Here is an 18,859-nt window from a genome sequence, read left to right as displayed (position 1 = left end):
CAAACTGATACCTCAGAGGAAAAAGAAAAGTAAAACCAATTGGCATTATGGCAGTTTGATAGTTTAAGTAAAGGATGTTAGCCAATTCAAAGTAGGGAAATTATAACAGTGAAAAAGAATAATGTGCTAAATTTCCAGCATGAAATTATTGAATACGTTCTCTGTTTGGCACCTTTTGAGGGGAAAGACAATTGGAAATAGTGGATTAAGGTGGTGATAACTTTGGTTTGACATATTTTCCTTAGTAATTACAGAGGGATGAACAGGAAGCATTTCTTAATTACCCCCCCCAAAATCAAGATAAAAAATACTCACTACACTGAGTTTTCATAAATATTAAATAAAATAATGTACATAAAACATCCACCGCAGGGTCTGAAACACAGAAGTCCCAAAATTAGCTCCCTTTATTGTTTGTTAGGGTACTAGAAATACAAGGTAACATGGTAAATGCCTAAATGTAACCTAATACATGAAATTAATAGAGACCTAAAACTTCAATCACTTTATTTTTTCTGTTGTTATTGAGTGTAGGGCTAATTTTTTTTAAGTATTTACTACATCTTCCTGTAACTTACAAGCTGATAACAAAGTTTCTTCATTGCTGCCTTCATCTCCTTGTTCCTGAATGTGTAGATGACCGGGTTCAGAAAAGGGGTGAGAACTGCATCAAAGATAGCAAGAAATTTATCCAAGTGTGATGAGGGGAAGGGCCAGGTGTAAAAGAAGATTAATGGTCCAAAGAATAAAACCACCACAGTGACATGAGCTGACAAAGTAGAGAGGGCCTTGGATAACCCACCTGAAGAGTGTTTCCAAACTGTGGCCAGAATGATGATGTAAGAAATAATCAATATAAAGAAGGAACCCACAGAGATGAGTCCACTATTGGCTGTGACCATGAACTCCAGTCTATTGGTCTCCGTGCAAGCAAGTTTAATGAGTTGAGGAAGGTCACAATAAAAGCTGTCCAGTACATTAGGACCACAGAAGGGCAAGTCTACAACAAAAGCCAATTGGGCCACTGAGTGGATAAGGCCAAGGACCCAGGCTGCAGCCAGAATCAAAATGCACATTCGTGGGCTCATGATGGTCAGGTAGTGGAGAGGCTTACAAATGGCAACGTATCTGTCAAAGGCCATGGCAATGAGCAGCACCATTTCTGTGCCCCCAATAGCATGAATAAAGAAGATCTGAGATATACAACCTCCAAAAGAGATGGCTTTGCGTTTTCTGAAAAGGTCATAAATCATTTTGGGAGCTGCAATAGAACAAACTCCCACATCAAGAAAGGAGAGGTTGGCCAGCAGGAAGTACATAGGAGAGTGCAAGGTATGGTCAGTGCTCACAGAGAACACAATGAGGAGATTTCCCAGTAGGCTTGCCATGTAGAACACAGAGGAAAAGAGAAATAGGAGAAGCTGGACCTCCCATGAATTGGAGAGTCCCAGGAACACAAACTCAGATACCACAGACTCGTTGGCTCCATCCATTAGCTCTGCAAGCAGAGATGACACAAATTTTATCTGCAAGAAAGAGTAAAGAGAAAATCAACTTCGTGGGAGTCACTGATTGCATGAGTTTCAGATCATAAAGAAAAAACATTACCTTACTTCACAAAGTCCAAACACATCTAATATAATCCCTACACTGTAATTGCAGAAAATGAGCAGTAACTCATTGCTAAAAAGTGCTGTTTCTAACTCCCTAATCTCCTTAAAATTCCCTCAGTTTTGATAAAAGAAGATTAAGCAAAATCTGCTAAGTCAAAAGAGTTGTAAGAGGCAGATCAGGAATGCCCTGGAATAACATGAGAGAACAAAGTAGAAATGGAAATGAGTTCATTGATTTTTCCCTCAGAGTTTGTTACTCCTACTGATGGAGTTCTGAAAACTAAGGCAATTTATGATGATCTTTGTTTTCCTTACCCCTTTGATTGCCTTCTACATGCAATGCTATCAGTCTCATTAATGTTCTCTTGTGTTTAGCCCCATGTTTTTGCATTTTATCAAATCATATTCACCTTTTCCTCCTCAAGAAAAAAGATAATGTAGAAATTCTGAAGTTATTGAGCTATTGTAGCACAGCTCAGGGAGTGGAAGTGATCACAGAGCTTGAGCTATGAGAACATACAATGAAATTCTAACAAGCCAGAAGAGAGATCTTCCCTGAAGAATCTAAACATGTTGAGCTAATGTGATATAGAAAAAAAAATTATGTGATTTTTATTTGTAGAACTTTGCCCATACCATGTTTACTTTTCATGGTTCATGGAATGGCAAAAAGAACACAGCACTTGAAATTAGAAAAGCTGTGATAAGATCCTAACCTTAACTCTATGAGAACTTAAGTTCTTTTTCCCATCCCTTCTACAACTTGACTCACTTTTATTTTATGTGACGTCATTCACAATATAGTACATCATTAGTTTTTTTTTAACTTATTCATTCTGTTTATTTTTTTTTCCAATTTATTTATTTTCAGAAAAACAGTATTCATTATTTTTTCACCACACCCAGTGCTCCATGCAAGCTGTGCCCTCTATAATACCCACCACCTGGTTTTGGATGTAGTGTTCCACGACTCATTGTTAAACTCAGTTTCATCATTTGTAAAATAAAGGGGCTGAGGTGAGTGATGCTAAGTAATCTAATATTTCAATGATTTTATAACAGAATGCCACTTCAGAATGTAATGAAGCCCATCATAATGATGGTATTTTCTGCATCGGACTGCTACCATATTCATTATCTTTTCCCTATCTGCAGTTAGTTATAAGTCCCACATCCCGGAGAAATCCCTCTCTTAGTATCTCCCTCTTCTCTAATTCCTTTTGCATTACTTACATGACTCAATTAGCATATTATTATAAATTTGCTATATCATTCATTTTGCCCTTTATCATAATCACTGGTAATCAATCAACAAACATTTGCTAGATGCCTACTAAGCACAATGCATTTTTACAGTACATTGCAGACTTACTGAACTGTTAAAATATCCACAACACTTTAGGAGAGGAAAAAATGAAACAAGACAAATCCAGAGAGGGAGACAATCCATAAGAGACTCTTAATCTCGGGAAGCAAATTGAGGGTTGCTGGAGTGAAGGAGGGGAAAGATAGGGTGGCTGGGTAATGAACATTGGGGAGGGTATGTGCTATGGTGAGCACTGTGAATTGTGTAAGACCGACGAATTACAGACCTGTAACCCTGAAACAAATAATACATTATATGTTAATTTAAATTTGTTTTAATTAATAAAATAAAATATCCACTATCCTTAAGGCTTTTACATTTTAGCTCATACATCGGGCTCTCTGTTCAGCAGGGAGCCTGCTTCCTCCTCTCTCTCTCTCTCTCTGCCTGCCTCTCTGCCTACTTGTGATCTCTTTCTGTCAAATTAAATAAATAAAATCTTTTTAAAAAAAAAGAGTGCAACCTCCAACACCAAAATGCCCTCCCAGGGCATTTTCCTATTCACGCAGTTCCAAGAATTCTAGTCCATTCAAATGGAGTTCTAGAAAAAGAATTCTGAAGAAATTTTCCTTTCTTAGCCACCAAAAGTGTTTCAAAAGTGCCATGTGTGGGGCACCTGGGTGGCTCCGTGAATTAAGGTCTCTGCCTTCGGCGCAGTTCATGATCCCAGGGTCCTCGGATCGAGCCCTGCATCAGGCTCTCTGCTCCGCTGGGAGCCTGCTTCCTCCTCTCTCTGCCTGAGTCTCTGCCTACTTGTGATCTTTGTCTGTCAAATAAATAAATAAAATATTAAAAAAAAAAAAAAAAGAGTGCATACATTTTAGCTCATACACAAAAATATAAATAATAAAAAAGTACTATATAATAAATGTTAAATAAGTAGTATGATCATAGAATTTGTGAAGCAATAAAGATACTAAGAGTATTAGAGTGATCGGAGCTTTCTTAGAGAAAAATCAAGTCCTAGGGGCACCTGGGTGGCTCGGTCGGTTAAGCATCTGATTTCAGCTCAGGTCATGATCCCAGGGTCCTGGGGTCCAGCTGGCATTGGCTCCTGGCTCAGTGAGGAGTCTGCTTCTCCCTTTCCCTCTGCCCTTTCCCCTGCTCATCGTTTCTCTCTCTCTCTCTCCCTCTGTCTCTAATAAATAAAATCATTATTTTAAGTAAGTATTGTAAAGGTGATAAGTTTTCTTTTTTAAAAAATATTTATCTATTTATTTATTTATTTATTTGACAGAGAGAGATAGCAAGAAAGGGAACACAGGCATCAAGGGAGCTGGAGAGGGAGAAGCAAGCTCCAGGGATCATGATCTGAGTGGAAGGCAGACACTTAACAACTGGGCCACCCAGATGCCCATCAAATAAATAAATAAAATCTTTTAAAAAAAATCGAAACCTACACCACGCTTTAAGATATGGATATAATTTATTTAGATATCTTCATATGTGGGCTTAAAGAATTTATATAATATATAATATAATTAAGAAATATAAACAGGGAGACACCTAGGTGGCTTAGTCTGTTAAGCGTCCAACTCTTGGTTTCAGCCGGGGTCATGATCTCAGGGTCATGGGATTGAGCCCTGCATCAGGTTCCATGCTTGGTGGGGAGGCTGCTTGAGAGTCACCCTCTTCCTCTGCTCCTCCACCTCTTCTCTCTCTCTCTCTCTCAAACAAATAAATAAAACTTTTTTTTAAAAAAGGACATATAATCAGGATTATATATATAATCAAGAAATACCTCCCAAACTGGAGCAATGTTTGATGAACTATTTATGAATGTAATGATAACAGTCAAAATCAAAGCAAAAACACAGACTACCGTATGTAACACACCATAATAACTTCTTTAAATCCATAATGTTGTTTGGTATTTATAAAAACCATAAAGTTGGTATTATCAGCTTTCTTTGCAATGAAGGAAATCTAAATCAAGATAAAACCAACAAATTAGAACAATTAAGTGATAGAACTGAAATTGATTCCCTCATCTGCCTCTCAACCATTATATAGAGAATAATTCTCTTTTCTCATGATTTTCTGATGTGTGACACACCTTGGTCCCTTTCTGGATGTCCCATGTTCTTCAGTCAGCATCTTAGCCAGATCTAAATGAAGCGTTGTCCTCAACTGTTCAAAAGCATTTGGGCTTCTTAGCTACTTCAAACACATCTATAATTTTTCCATTCTATTTAAATAACCATGGTGGGAGAAGGCAGATCTATATAATACCTGCATCTCGGAGCAGTCTGGTTGAGTTCCAGGCCCATTCTGTCTTGATCCATATGGACTCCTTTTAGCTTCCCATAGAAGAAACCCAGATCTCACCTGTCTGATTAATAGAGAAAACAAAGATACCCTGTCTTCATATCAAGAAATTAAAGCCCAGGATTAAACCAAGTCATATTTTATTCCCTCTTAAAATATGACCTCCTAACCATTTGAAATCTATTTTTTTTGGTGGGTTCTCAGACTTAGATACCAATGGAGGAAAAAAAGGTAATTTCTGTTTCTAACTACATGTCCTTTTTCTTCTCATTTGTATTCGTTCTTGCTCATTAAGCTCAACTGAAGCTGCTTCTATTGTACAAAATAACATATTATTGATCTCTGTACAAAACAATCTTGTCACCAGAAAAATCTATTCAATGCTGATCTTTGGGGACTTAAACATTGTACACCAGTATCCCTTGGATATTTCTATATTTGTCACCCACCCGCTCATTTAAAAACCTAACATATGACTGTTTCCAAAGAGTTAAACATATTTAACATTCCCTGGTTAAAACTAACATTACTTCATCCACAGATAACTATAAAAATGTTATTATTTTAAGAGATATGGCTAATTGGCACACAGGAGAATACTGACCATATGACACTGCAGAGATTTGGGATCACCAGTATGAGTTCATTTATTCAAGGGGAATTTTCATTCAGAATCCTGGCAACCAACAGAGGAAACTATTAATGAGTCACCAAAGAAAGGACAAAGTGACCCCCCCAAATTTAAGAAAACACAATTTTCTTTACTTAATTTGAAATATTTACTTTGTAAGTAAGGCTAAAGAAGGATTCCCGAGGAACATGGGAATATACACTGTCTTATATTTATGTTAAACTCAACTCTGCCAAAGAGCCATGGCAATAAAAAAGGAAACCTTCAGAGAAATTCCCAGGTTAGTGTGCGTGTGTGTGTGTGTGTGTGTTAATTATTCATAAATCTGCTCTGCTCTACAATGCTCTGCTCTACTCTGCTCATACAATCCATAGTATGAGAATGTTCAGCTACATATTCTACTATATGATCTACAACTTCACATTAAAAATATTACTTTTATGTCAGAAAAAAACATATTGTGTTTAGAACTGGTTACGAATTAGGAATCAGAAGAGAAATTAATTCTATTCAAATCTGGCCAGTAACTCACCCTATATCTTCAGATAACTCACTTCATATCTCTATAGTGTCATTTCCTCAACCGTAAAATGAGCAAGCTCTAGAAAAAGATTTCTACAATCCCCTCCAGTTCCAAAACTTCTTATGTCATATGCAAATGTAGTATTTTCATTGATTAAGGAGAAAGAGAAAGAGAGTACAAAAAAGGAGATAAGTATCAAAGGAAAAGTATCAGATCCAAGGTTTTTTTGCATCTGACTTAAAAACTTGAGAGAGAAAATTCAGAAAATAAGTAAAAATCAATCCTGCAATTTTTTACTACTTATGATAGAAGTAGAAATGCAAATTATAAGAAATAGTATATCTGTTCAGTATTAAGGAGAGAGAGGAAAAAAAAATCTTATTGTGTTATACAGCCCTATAATAACCTGACTAACTCCAATGGCTTATAGAGGTGAAAAGGAATAAAAGCTTCCCACAAACGAAGAAAAAAGAATTATCTGATGAGGAAAAAAAAATCCTACCAAATGAAACACCATTCCATATGCTCACCGACATGAAACTCCTACAAGGCAAATTAAAAAATTTTAATAAAAAAGAGTATAAGATTACCATAGACAAACTTTATGCTTTCTAAGCTATAAAATACTAAATAAGTGTGAGGTAACTTTTGAAAGAAAAAAATTAAAATTAAAGAAATTAGAAATAAAAAGAGTGCAAGATCTACACAGTTAAAAAAGAGAAAATAACCTTGAAAACAAATGGCAGAGAACAGACCCCGGAAAAATATTGCCACAGAGCAGATGAAAATTAGGACCAAATATTTTACCATGAATTTTTTAACTTACAGGATTGATTGACTTTATTTTTTTAAAGGATACATAATTAGTAATTTAAAATCTCAAAAAGATATGACAAAATAACAGAAAGACATTAAATTTAAAAGGCCTATCTCAAGAAAGAAATAGTAGAAAAGATTATTTTTTACAGATAGGTAAAATTGTAAAGACACCAAGGGAAAGCAAATACTGCTGAAAACACAGTAAGGAGAGATAAAGATAAGGACAAGAACCCAAAGATATGGAAATGTACTAAGAGATTAAAAAGCAAGGAAGATACAGATATGAAAGATTCAATATGCACGTAATTGGGGTTCCAAAGAAAATACAAATGAACCAGAACACATCTTTAAAGCTATCATTTTAAAAGCTTTGCAGAGTACTGCCTGAGTGGCTCAGTCAGTTAAGCATCCTACTCTCAGAGGTCTGCTGAACAGAGAGTCTGCTTGAGATTCTCTCTTCCTTTCCCTCTGCCCCTCCTTTCCTTCTCCTTTTCTCTTTCTCTTTTAAATAAATAAATAAATAACATCTTTTTTTTTAATTTTGCAGAAATAAAAGACTTGACTTTCCAGATTAAAAGTGCATCCCATCCAAAATAAAAAACAAGGAAATAAACAAAAAGCCTGGCACAAAATGTTCAACACAAGATATCACTGAAAAAAATTATTTGGACATGTAGCCAAAAATAATTTAAATTATTTACTAATTAAACCAGCCATAGCCTCATTCAACATCAGAAAAACATCAGGAAGGAAGGAAGGAAAGGAAGAAAGGCAGGGAGAGGGAGGAAGGGTGAAAGGAGGTGGGGGCGGAGAGAAGGAAGGAAGGAAGGGAGAGAGAAAGAAAAAAAGAGAGGGAGAGAGAGAGATTGGCAGGAAGGAAAGAAGGAAGGAAAAAGAAAGAGGGAGGGAAGGAAGGAAACACTGAAAGAATCTTTACAAAGACCTCACGTAAAGAAGAATTTCATAAACAGTCACCCTGGTTTTCAATTATAAAGGTAACAGGAAAGTATTTTTGAATAGGAAAAATGTAAAACAAAAATTATTGTAAAAATATTAGAAGGCAAACTTTCAGTGAACCAGAATAAACACTGAATTTATTTCATTATAGAACTAAAGCTAAAATTAAAAGTAGGGACTATTATTACCAGCAGGATGTGAATATTACTAACTTGACATCTAGAAATGGTACAAATAAAAGGTGGAAAAGTAAAGGAAAGAATAAGTACTATCAGGCGCCTGGGTGGCTCAGTGGGTTAAGCCTCTGCCTTCAGCTCAGGTCATGATCTCAGGGTGCTGGGATTGAGTCCCACATTGGGCTCTCTTCTCAGCAGGAAGCCTGTTCCTCCCCTCTCTCTCTCTGCCTGCCTGCCTACTTGTGATCTCTCTTTGTCAAATAAATAAATAAAATCTTTAAAAAAAATAAGTACTATCATTAGCATAATTCCCTTATCTTTCAGAATTGAGGATCAAAATACATTATTTTAAATTATTATTCTAGTAATGGGTATTAGGTATATTTAATAATGCAAAATAAATACAAAAAAGTAAAATAACATAAGTTAGATGTGAAAATGAGGGAGGAGTAGAAATGATCAAATATATTAATTTCATCAGACATTAGAATAAAATCATCAAGCTTCACTTATCAAAAGAAAATGCAAATGTAAAACAAAAGAAATAGCTACCTTATTTGTCCATAGATATCTATTCCTGTTTTATACTCACTTTGGATTATACCAGTTATCATTATAATGTAAAATTTAAAATGAATATACAACTTGATTTCATTTATATATGGAAGTCAAGAAACAAAGCAAATAATCAAAAGGGAAAAAAGAGAGAGTGGGGCAAATGAAGAAACAGACTGGTAATTATGGAGAATAAACTGACAGTTACCAAAGGAGGAGTGGGCAGGGATGGGTTAAATAGGTGATAGAGATTAAGGAGGACTCTTGTTGTGATGAGCATTGGGTATTGTATGGAAGTGTTGAATCACTAAGTTGTACTCCTGAAACTATTATTAAACTGTATGTCAACTAACTAAAATTCAAATAAAAATTTTTAAAAAATATATGTGTTGGTAAACTTATGTGTAGAAGCATATTTAAAGAGCCATATGCTTAACTCATTGCAACTACACTACATACAAAACTTCTTTCAACTAACATCTTTTTTTTTTAAGACTTATTTATTTATTTACTTATTGGAGAGAGAGAGACAGATTGTGACAGAAGGCAGGAGCAGGGAGCAGAGGAAGAAGCAGACTACCCACCAAGCAGGGAACCCAATACAGGGACCTATCAGGGTATTCCAGAATCATGACATGAGCCAAAGGCAGTTGCTTAACCAACTGGGCCACCCAGCCATCCTTAACTAACATCTTCTGTCATTTAGATATGTGTCAGTAAACTTATTAAAAAGTATACACACACACACACACACACACACACACACATGCATGCACGCACACATTAAGAATAAATGAATATCTGTGGGCCAAATAACTCTGGGTTTCTTTTGTTTGTTTCCTTTGTTTAAGGATATAAAAGATTTAATGTATATTAATAATAAGGCAAATCTAAATAACATCATATCCTGAAACTTAAAACTTAACTTATTCCAGGAACCTGGGTAGTCCAGTTGGTTAAGCATCTGCCTTCAGGTGGGGTGGTAATCCCACAGTCCTTGAATTGAGTTCCACATCACGCTCTCTGCTCCATGGGGAGTCTGCTTCTCCCTCTACCCCTCCCCTCCCTTTTAGTCATATATTTATTTTTATTTTTTTGAGATAGAGAGCATGATATGTATATATCATGTATATACATATCATGCTCTCTATCTCAAAAAATAAAAATCTTTAAAAAAAACTTAACTTATTCCTTCATTTCAAGTACCCATGGAAACCATGTATGTGATGATATATTATATCTCAATAAATTTCATACTCTAATAACAATCTAAGAAAATTTGAATTTTAAGAATAAAGCCAGACTCATGAACAACCAGTGGATCAAAAAGAAAATCAAAAGGAAAATGAAAACATAGCTTGACACAATTGAAAATAGAAACACAACACCCCAGAACTTATGGGATGCAACAAAAGCAGTTCTATGACAGAAATTTACACTACTACATTAAGGGGAAAAAAGTCTCAAAAAAGTAACCTAACTCTGCACCTCAAGGAGCTAGAAAAGGAACAAGCAAAGCCCAAAGTATGCAGAAGGAAGGAAATAGAAAAGATAAGAGCAGAAATAAAATGAAATAAAGACCAGGAAAAAAAGTAGGAAAGATGAAGGACATTACGAGCTTTTTTTTTTTTTGCTTTTTTTTTTTTTGAGCAAATAAAATTAACAAAACTTTCTCATGGCTAAGAAAGAAAGGGAAAAAAAAGAAAGAAAGAAAGACCATTCAGATAAATAAAATCATAAATGAAAGAGGAAACATTACAACTGATTCCACAAAAATTCGAAGGATCTTAATACTACTGTGAATAATTAATTATATGTAAACAAACTGGATAACCTAGGAGAAATGGATAAAACCCTACAAATGTATAGCTTACCAAGACTGAACCATGTAGAAACAAACAAACAAAAAAATCTGAACAGATTAATTTTGAGTAAGGAGATTGCGTTAGCCATCAAAACCCTCCCACGGGGTGCCTGGGAGGCTGTGTGTTGAAACCTCTGCCTTCGGCTTGGATCATGATCCCAGAGTCCTTGGATTGAGCCCCACATTGGGCTCTCTGCTTGGCGGGGAGCCTGCTTCCCCCACTCTCTCTGCCTGTCTTTCTGCCTACCTGCCTACTTATAATCTCTGTCTGTCAAATAAATAAATAAAATCTTAAAAATAACAAAAACAAAAACAAAAAAAACCTCCTGCAAAGAAAAGTCCAGGACCTGACGGCTTTACTTGTGAATTCTATCAAGCATTTGCAGAATCAATGTCAATCCTTAAACTCTCCCCCAAAAAAATTGAAGAGGAGGGAACACTTGCAAACTGATTTTACATGTTCAGCATAAAAGTCAAAAGGAGAAAAATAGATCTTTATATTTATTCATTTTATTGTTCTTTCTTCTATCTTGATGTTCTGATATCCTCATTTTATTTTTGCCTCTTGAACAACTTTTTTAACTATCCTTTTAAAGTGGCTGTTGTAACAAATTATCCTAGCTATCCTTCTGAGAATAACATTATTTTTACTTAATTCTTTGTTTTCAGCTTTACTGAGATATAATTAAGATACAACAAACTCTTCTCATTTAATGTATATAAGTCAATGTTATTGTAGTATATTTATAGAGCTGTGCAACCATCACCATAATCTAATTTTTTAATTTTTTATTATCCCCAAAAGAAACCTTATAACCAGTATCAGTCAATCCTTATTCCCTTCACCCCAACCCCTAATAACCATTAACAAATTTTCCATATTTATAGATTTGCCTATTTTGGAAATTTCATAAAATTCAGCTATAAAACATGTAGTCTTTCAAATAATAATAATAGTGCCAAAAAATTAACTAAAACCTGAAAAATTGATCCTTCATGACATAACAAACAAAATGGGAAAAAATACAAAGATGCCTTTGTGAAAATTGAGAAACTCAAAAATGAGCCATGTATGGGTGCCTGAGTAGCTTAATCAGTGAAGGATCCAACTCTTGATTTCAGCTCAGGTCATGATTGCAGGGTCATGAGGTTGAGCCTTAGGTAGGGATCCATGCTCAGCAGAGTCTGCAGAGATTCTCTCTCTCTCTCTCTCTCTGTCCCTCCTCCCCACTCTCTCTCTTTCTCACTCTAAAATAAATGAATAAATCTAAAAAAAAATGGGCTATGTATCTGATGACATTAGAGATATAATATGTGTTTTATTAAACAAAATGATTTTTTTAGATATTTGTTATTACACAAGATTGGGGGAAATGTTCATCAGTAAAGGAGTAGCTAGGGGAGGGGGTGAGGAGATGGAGTAACCGGGTGACAGGCATTAAGGAGAGCATGTGATATAATGAGCACTGGGAATGTTTATTTAAAAAATAAGAAGGGGTGGCTGGGTGGCTCAGATATTAAACATCTGCCTTTGGCTCAGGTTATGGTCCCAGGGTCCCGGGATCAAGCCCCATGCTGGGCTCCCTTGCTCAGCAGGGAGCCTGCTTCTCCCTCTGTCTGCTTCTCCCTCTACTTGTGCTCTCTCTCTCCATCAAAAAAATAAATAAAATACAAAAAAGAAGAAGAAGAAGAAGGGAGACTACTTACTTCAAAAAATTTCTTTTATTAAATCTTTCCCTCCAACCAACGCTAGAAGCACTAGTATTTTAATTTTACATTTCCTCTAAATGTTTAATAGATAGTTGGGGATAGGAGGAGACAAAAACGACCGTGAGATTTAAGAGTTTAATTTTAAAGTGGGAAACGCTTCTACAGAAAAGCATAATTTTAAAAAAGAATTAAAAGAAAAACACAAGATTGCCAACTTTCCCTCAGTAAATCCCTAAATATAATGTGATCTCAATACAGATATCATCAAGCTTTTTTCACGAGCTAGATAAATTGATCATAAGCTTCATTTGAAAGACAAAAATAAACAAGAATTGTTAGGTAATCTTGAAAGGGAAAATTATGGGGAGGAGGAGAAGGAAAGACTCTCTAAGATATATTAAAATATATTAAAAGCCTCTGTAAATAAAAACTAAAGGAATAGACAGATTAATGGGACCAAATAGAAAATATGGATACATTCCCAACTGCAGTTGGAAATTTAGTATCCACTAAAGATGACCTTTCAAATCAGTGGAAAATATATGGACATTTTAACAAAAGACTTGAGGAAACTAGAGAACGACATGTAGAAGTGGTTATGTTAGTCCCATTTCTTACACTATGCTAAGTTAACTTCCAAATGATGCAGAGGTTTAAATGTTTTTAAATGAAGACATACAGGTATTAGAAGGAACATGAGTGAATTTCTCTATAACCTGAGAAAACATTTCTAATTATAACTCAAAACCAAAATGCAGAAAAAAAAGATAGCCAAATTTTACAATATAAAAATAAGAACCTTTGAATTGCCAAAACCACCATAAGCAATGGGAAAATATTTGCTACGTAAATGACAAAGTTTATATTTATCTAATATATGAAAGTTGTCCAAAATGTGACAAATACCAAGAATTCAATAGAAAGATGATAAATAGTTCAGAGATAAAGAAATGTAAATGTTGCAAGAAGAATGACTTCATGAGGAAACCTCCATACTGTTTTCCACAATGGCTGCACAAATTTGCATGTAGTTTTCCTGTTTTTCCAGCACCATTTATTAAAGAGACTGCCTTTTCCCCATTGCATATTTTTACCTCCTTTGTCATAGATTATTTGACCATATATGTGTGGGCTTATTTCTGGGCTCTTAAGTCTGTTGTCTATTTTTGTGCCAGGAACATACAGTTCTGATTACTATAGCTTTGTAGTATATCTTGAAATCTGGAGATTGTGACACCTCCAGCTTTGTTCCTTTTTCTCAATATTGTTTTGGTTATTTGGGTATTTTGTGATTTCATAAAAATCTTGAGGTTTTGTTCTATTTCTGTGAAAAGTACCATTGATATTTTGATAGAGATTTCACCAACTTTGTAGAGTGTTTTAGGTAGTATGACCATTTCAACAACATTAATTCTTCAAATCCATGAGCAAGGAGTATCTTTCCATTTCTTTGTGTCATCTTTGATTTCTTTCATCAATGTCTTGTAGTTTCCAGAATACAGGTTTTTCACCTCTTTGGCTAAATTTATTCCTAGGCATATTATTTTCTGATGTGATTTTAAATAGGATTTTTCCTTACTTTACCTCGCTACTATTTCATTAGTAGTGTATAGAAATGCAACAGAATTCTGTATATAGATTCTGAAAAAATAAAAAACAAAAATACCTGAAGTGAAAATTTCAATAAGTAGAATGAACAGCAGATAAAAGACATAACAATCTTAACAATCACTAGTGAGATAAGAAAACCATGACCAGGGTGCCTGGATGGCTCTGTAGATTAAGCATCTGCCTTCATTTCAGGTCATGATCGTGGGTCCTGCAATCAAGACCCACATTGGGCTCCCCGCTCATTGCGGATTCTGTTTCTCCCTTTCCCTCTGCCCCTCCCCCTGTTTATGCTCTCTCTCTCTCTCTAATAAATAAATAAAATCTTTAAAAAAATAATAAACCCAGAGTAAGCAATAAACAAAAATAATAAAGAAGGGGTGCCTAGATGGCTCAGTCGTTATGTGTCTGCCTTCAGCTCAGGTCATGATCCTGGGGTCCCAGAATCAAGCCCCACATCAGGCTCCCTACTCAGCGGGAAGCCTGCTTCTCCCTCTCCCACTTCTTGTGTTCCCTCTCATGCTGTGTCTCTTTGTCAAATAAATAAAACCTTTAAAAAAAGAAATAATAAAGAAAAGTATTATTAATAAAATAGAAAAGAGAAAAACAAGGAGAAAATCAATAAAATCAAAAGCTTCTGCACAGCAAAGGAAACAGTCAAAAAAACAAAGAGGCAACCCACGGAATGGGAGAAGATATTTGCAAATGACAGTACAGACAAAAGGTTGATATCCAGGATCTATAATGAACTCCTCAAACTCAACACACATGAAACAGGCAAACACATCAAAAAATGGGCAGAAGATATGAACAGACACTTCTCTAATCAAGACATACAAATGGCTATCAGACACATGAAAAAATGCTCATCATCATTAGCCCTCAGGGAGATTCAAATTAAAACCACATTGAGATATCACCTTACACCAGTTACAATGGCCAAAATTAACAAAACAGGAAACAACATGAGTTGGAGAGGATGTGGAGAAAGGGGAACCCTCTTACACTGTTGGTGGGAATGCAAGTTGGTGCAGTCTCTTTGGAGAACAGTGTGGAGATTCCTCAAGAAATTAAAAATAGAGCTTTCCTATGACCCTGCAATTGCACTCCTGGGTATTTACCCCAAAGACACAGATGTCGTGAAAAGAAGGGCCATCTGTACCCCAATGTTTATAGCAGCAATGGCCACGGTCGCCAAACTATGGAAAAAACCAAGATGCCCTTCAACGGATGAATGGATAAGGAAGATGTGGTCCATATACACTATGGAGTATTATGCCTCCATCAGAAAGGACGAATACCCAACTTTTGTAGCAACATGGACGGGACTGGAAGAGATTATGCTGAGTGAAATAAGTCAAGCAGAGAGAGTCAATTATCATATGGTTTCACTTATTTGTGGAGCATAACAAATAGCATGGAGGACATGGGGAGTTAGAGAGGAGAAGGGAGTTGAGGGAAATTGGAAGGGGAGGTGAATCATGAGAGACTATGGACTCTGAAAAACAATCTGTGGGGTTTGAAGTGGCGGGGCAGGTGGGAAGTTGGGGTACCAGGTGGTGGGTATTATAGAGGGCACGGCTTGCATGGAGCACTGGGTGTGGTGAAAAAAAAATGAATACTGTTTTTCTGAAAATAAATAAATTGGAAAAAAAGTATTATTAATAAAATAGAAAAGAGAAAAACAAGGAGAAAATCAATAAAATCAAAAGCTTGTGTTCAAAAAGTTCAACAGAACTGATAAACTTCTCACCAAACTGATTAGGAAAAAAAAAATAAAAAGAAAATTATTAACATTAAGAATGAAAAGGGATACATCACTGCAGATCCCACAAATTTTAGAAGAATAAGGAATATTATGGACAAATTTATGCCAGTAAACTCAACAGCTTAGATGAAATAGACAAAAATGTTTAAAAGAGAGACAGACAAACCAGGAAACAGACTCTCAACTATACAGAACAAACTGATGGTTATCAGAGAGGTGGTGGGGGTGAAATGGATGAAATAGGAGAACGGGATTAAAGACTGCAGTAGGATGAGCCCTGAATTCCTTTTCAGTAGAGAGTCTGTTTCTCTCTCTTTCTCTCTGCCACTTCCCACTATTTGTTCATAACAAGTCACCTAGCACACACATGAATAATAATGGCTTCACTCAACACCCATTCCTATTTACTTGGCAACACAGAAAAAATAGTGAGATAGTCTTTGGATAATTATTTATACCACTTCTGAACAATATATTTATTTTTTAAGTAATTATATATAATACATTTTATCACATGGAAAGTTTAATACATGTCTTCATTATGGACAGTTCATTAATATACCTCTTCATTTGTAGACAGCTTTGTAATAAATTTTCTTTTGTAATGTCTATACTTTGTATTTGCTATTTATATAGTTATAAACCTGATTCATATAATATAGAAATGTTTTGCATTTTAGTTATTTATTTATAAACCAGTGCCCCCTATCCTTAGATCCAAAATATTCAATCCATTTGTAATCTTTTAATTTTCACATATTTTTGTTTACAATATAAAAATGATTTAAGAAATAGTTGGGGTAAAATATAATTATGATACATACTAAGTGGTGTAGGAGTTTACATCTTCTGTTTCAAAACATTGGATTAAGTAATAATATTAAAATTTCCTGAGTTGTCACTCTGTGATTTATCCCAAATTTCACCTTCCAATCCCAACTAAATCTAAAAAGCTCAGTATTAGGGCACCTGGGAGGCTCAGTTGGTTAAGCATCCAACTTTTGATCTCAGCTCAGTTCTTAATCTCAGGGTTGTGAGTTCAAGCCCCACATTGGACTCCATGCTGGGCATGGGGCCCACTTTAAAAAAATAAAAAAGTTTTTTTAATAAAAAAAAACTTAGTATTATCTAAATCTGAGTGTGGCTAGTCAAATCTAGTTAGAAGCCTCAAATTCTGAAAGCTATCTAAGCAACTGTCTTCAATTTGTGTATTCCTCCAAGCATAATAAACATGAGAAACTCAGAGGGCATGAATATCAGTACAAAAAAAAACAGATTGGAAGAGATATGTCTTTGAGAATCACTACCAAAGAGAAGAGTACCCAACATTTTGTTGGATAATTTAATTGAAAATGTACCCAGTATGTGAGATTTCATATTCTTCTATAATAAACAAGAAAGACACTTCATTTAAAGGCTGAATTCATTCTTTTTCAATACTTCCAGGATCCACAGGGTAAGGGTCCTTATGAAAAACTGACCAGATCAGAACAGAGTCCTTGTTCTGGACTCTGTCCTGCGAAAACGCAGTGCATATTAAAACTACTAAATAAAATGAAAAAAATTTATGAAAAGTTTAATTAAAGAGATTAATTTCCAAGAATAGTCAAGACGAATCTGAATGTCTTTGATTGGTCATGAAAAAACTCTTCCTGAAACTTAGAACCTTACCAAATAGTCTCCTCGTTGCCATTTTCATCTCCTTATTTCTGAATGTATAGATAATAGGATTCATAAAAGGAGTGATAAGGGCATCAAAGATGGCTAAAAATTTATCTATGGGTAATGTAGGGAATGGCCACACATAGACAATAATACAGGGACCAAAGAAAAAGACCACCACAGTGATGTGAGCAGAGAGAGTGGAGAGGGCCTTAGATGAACCACCTGAAGAGTGTTTGCGAACTGTGACCAGGATGAAAATGTAAGACACAATCAAGATGAAGAAAGTGCCCATGGAGATGAAACCACTGTTGGCCGTGACCAGAAATTCCAGTCTATATGTGTCTATACATGCAAGTTTGATAAACCGAGGAAAATCACAATAAAAACTGTCCATTTTGTTGGGACCACAAAATGGCAAGTTTACAACAAAAGCCAGTTGGGCCACAGAATGGATGAGTCCAATGGTCCAAGCAACAGCCAAAAGAGAAATGCACATTCTTAGGCTCATAATGGTCAGGTAGTGGAGGGGCTTACAGATAGCAATGTATCGGTCATAGGCCATTACTATAAGCAACACCATCTCCGTACCCCCAACTGTGTGAATAAAGAACATCTGAGTAATGCACCCTGTCAAGGAGATGACTTTATGTTTTCTGAAAAGATCATAAATCATCTTTGGACTTGCAATGCTGGAAACTCCTGTATCGATGATGGAAAGATTAGCCAGCAAAAAGTACATGGGGGAATGTAAGTGATGGTCTGAGATGATCGTAAGCACAATGAGAAGGTTTCCTAGCATACTTGCTATGTAAAATAGAGTAAAAAACAAAAAAAGAAGAATCTGAATCTCCCAAGAACTGCTGAGTCCCAGCAACAAAAATTCAGACACCACAGAGTGATTTCCTCCGTCCATCAACTTCTTGTGCTAGGCCAATCCTGAAGATACCTGCAGAGCATAAGAGGGAGAAATACATGATTTTTACATTAAAAGGGAAGCCTGGCAATACGGGTTACACAAATGTCAAAAACAAAAGATCGCTTAGCCATTGTACACAGTTACATAGAGTTTACATAGTATAAAAATCACAGAGAGCCAGCACCAAAACTTTTTCCATGCCTAGATCTTTGTTATCATTTAATCATATGCCTCAAATTTAGTTTGGTCTTTAGTGTATAATAAAATAGGGAAAACGTAGACAAATTCACCTATGAATTTAAGGAACTACATCAGGAGATAGACATACTTCCTAATTTGTACACTGAAATATGCCACAGAATGGAAATGTGCAGAAAGGCACATAGAACTCTCTAGAGAGGTGTCTAATTTATTCTTTTA

The 18,859-nt window shown here is 35.5% G+C and overlaps 2 protein-coding genes across 2 annotated transcripts; both read right to left on the bottom strand.

Moving 5' to 3' along the window:
• Positions 1 to 557: 557 nt before the first annotated feature.
• On the bottom strand, positions 558 to 1,493 carry LOC122893233 (olfactory receptor 4F3/4F16/4F29-like). The gene has a single exon (XM_044230115.1). The coding sequence runs from the start codon at positions 1,491 to 1,493 to the stop codon at positions 558 to 560; it is 936 nt and encodes a 311-aa protein (XP_044086050.1).
• Positions 1,494 to 17,464: 15,971 nt separating this feature from the next.
• Positions 17,465 to 18,436, bottom strand: LOC122893132 (olfactory receptor 4F3/4F16/4F29-like). Its single transcript, XM_044229970.1, has one exon. The coding sequence runs from the start codon at positions 18,434 to 18,436 to the stop codon at positions 17,465 to 17,467; it is 972 nt and encodes a 323-aa protein (XP_044085905.1).
• Positions 18,437 to 18,859: the final 423 nt, after the last annotated feature.

Source organism: Neovison vison, chromosome 13, assembly GCF_020171115.1.
Source record: "Neovison vison isolate M4711 chromosome 13, ASM_NN_V1, whole genome shotgun sequence".
NCBI classification, from domain to species: domain Eukaryota; kingdom Metazoa; phylum Chordata; class Mammalia; order Carnivora; family Mustelidae; genus Neogale; species Neogale vison.
Note: the sequence above shows the minus strand (reverse complement) of the source record. Positions and strands in the feature narration are given on the sequence as shown.

Excerpts from the sequence above, each read along its gene's own strand:
- LOC122893233 (XM_044230115.1), bottom strand. The coding sequence starts at position 1,493 with ATGGATGGAGCCAACGAGTCTGTGGTATCTGAGTTTGTGTTCCTGGGA.
- LOC122893132 (XM_044229970.1), bottom strand. The coding sequence starts at position 18,436 with ATGGACGGAGGAAATCACTCTGTGGTGTCTGAATTTTTGTTGCTGGGA.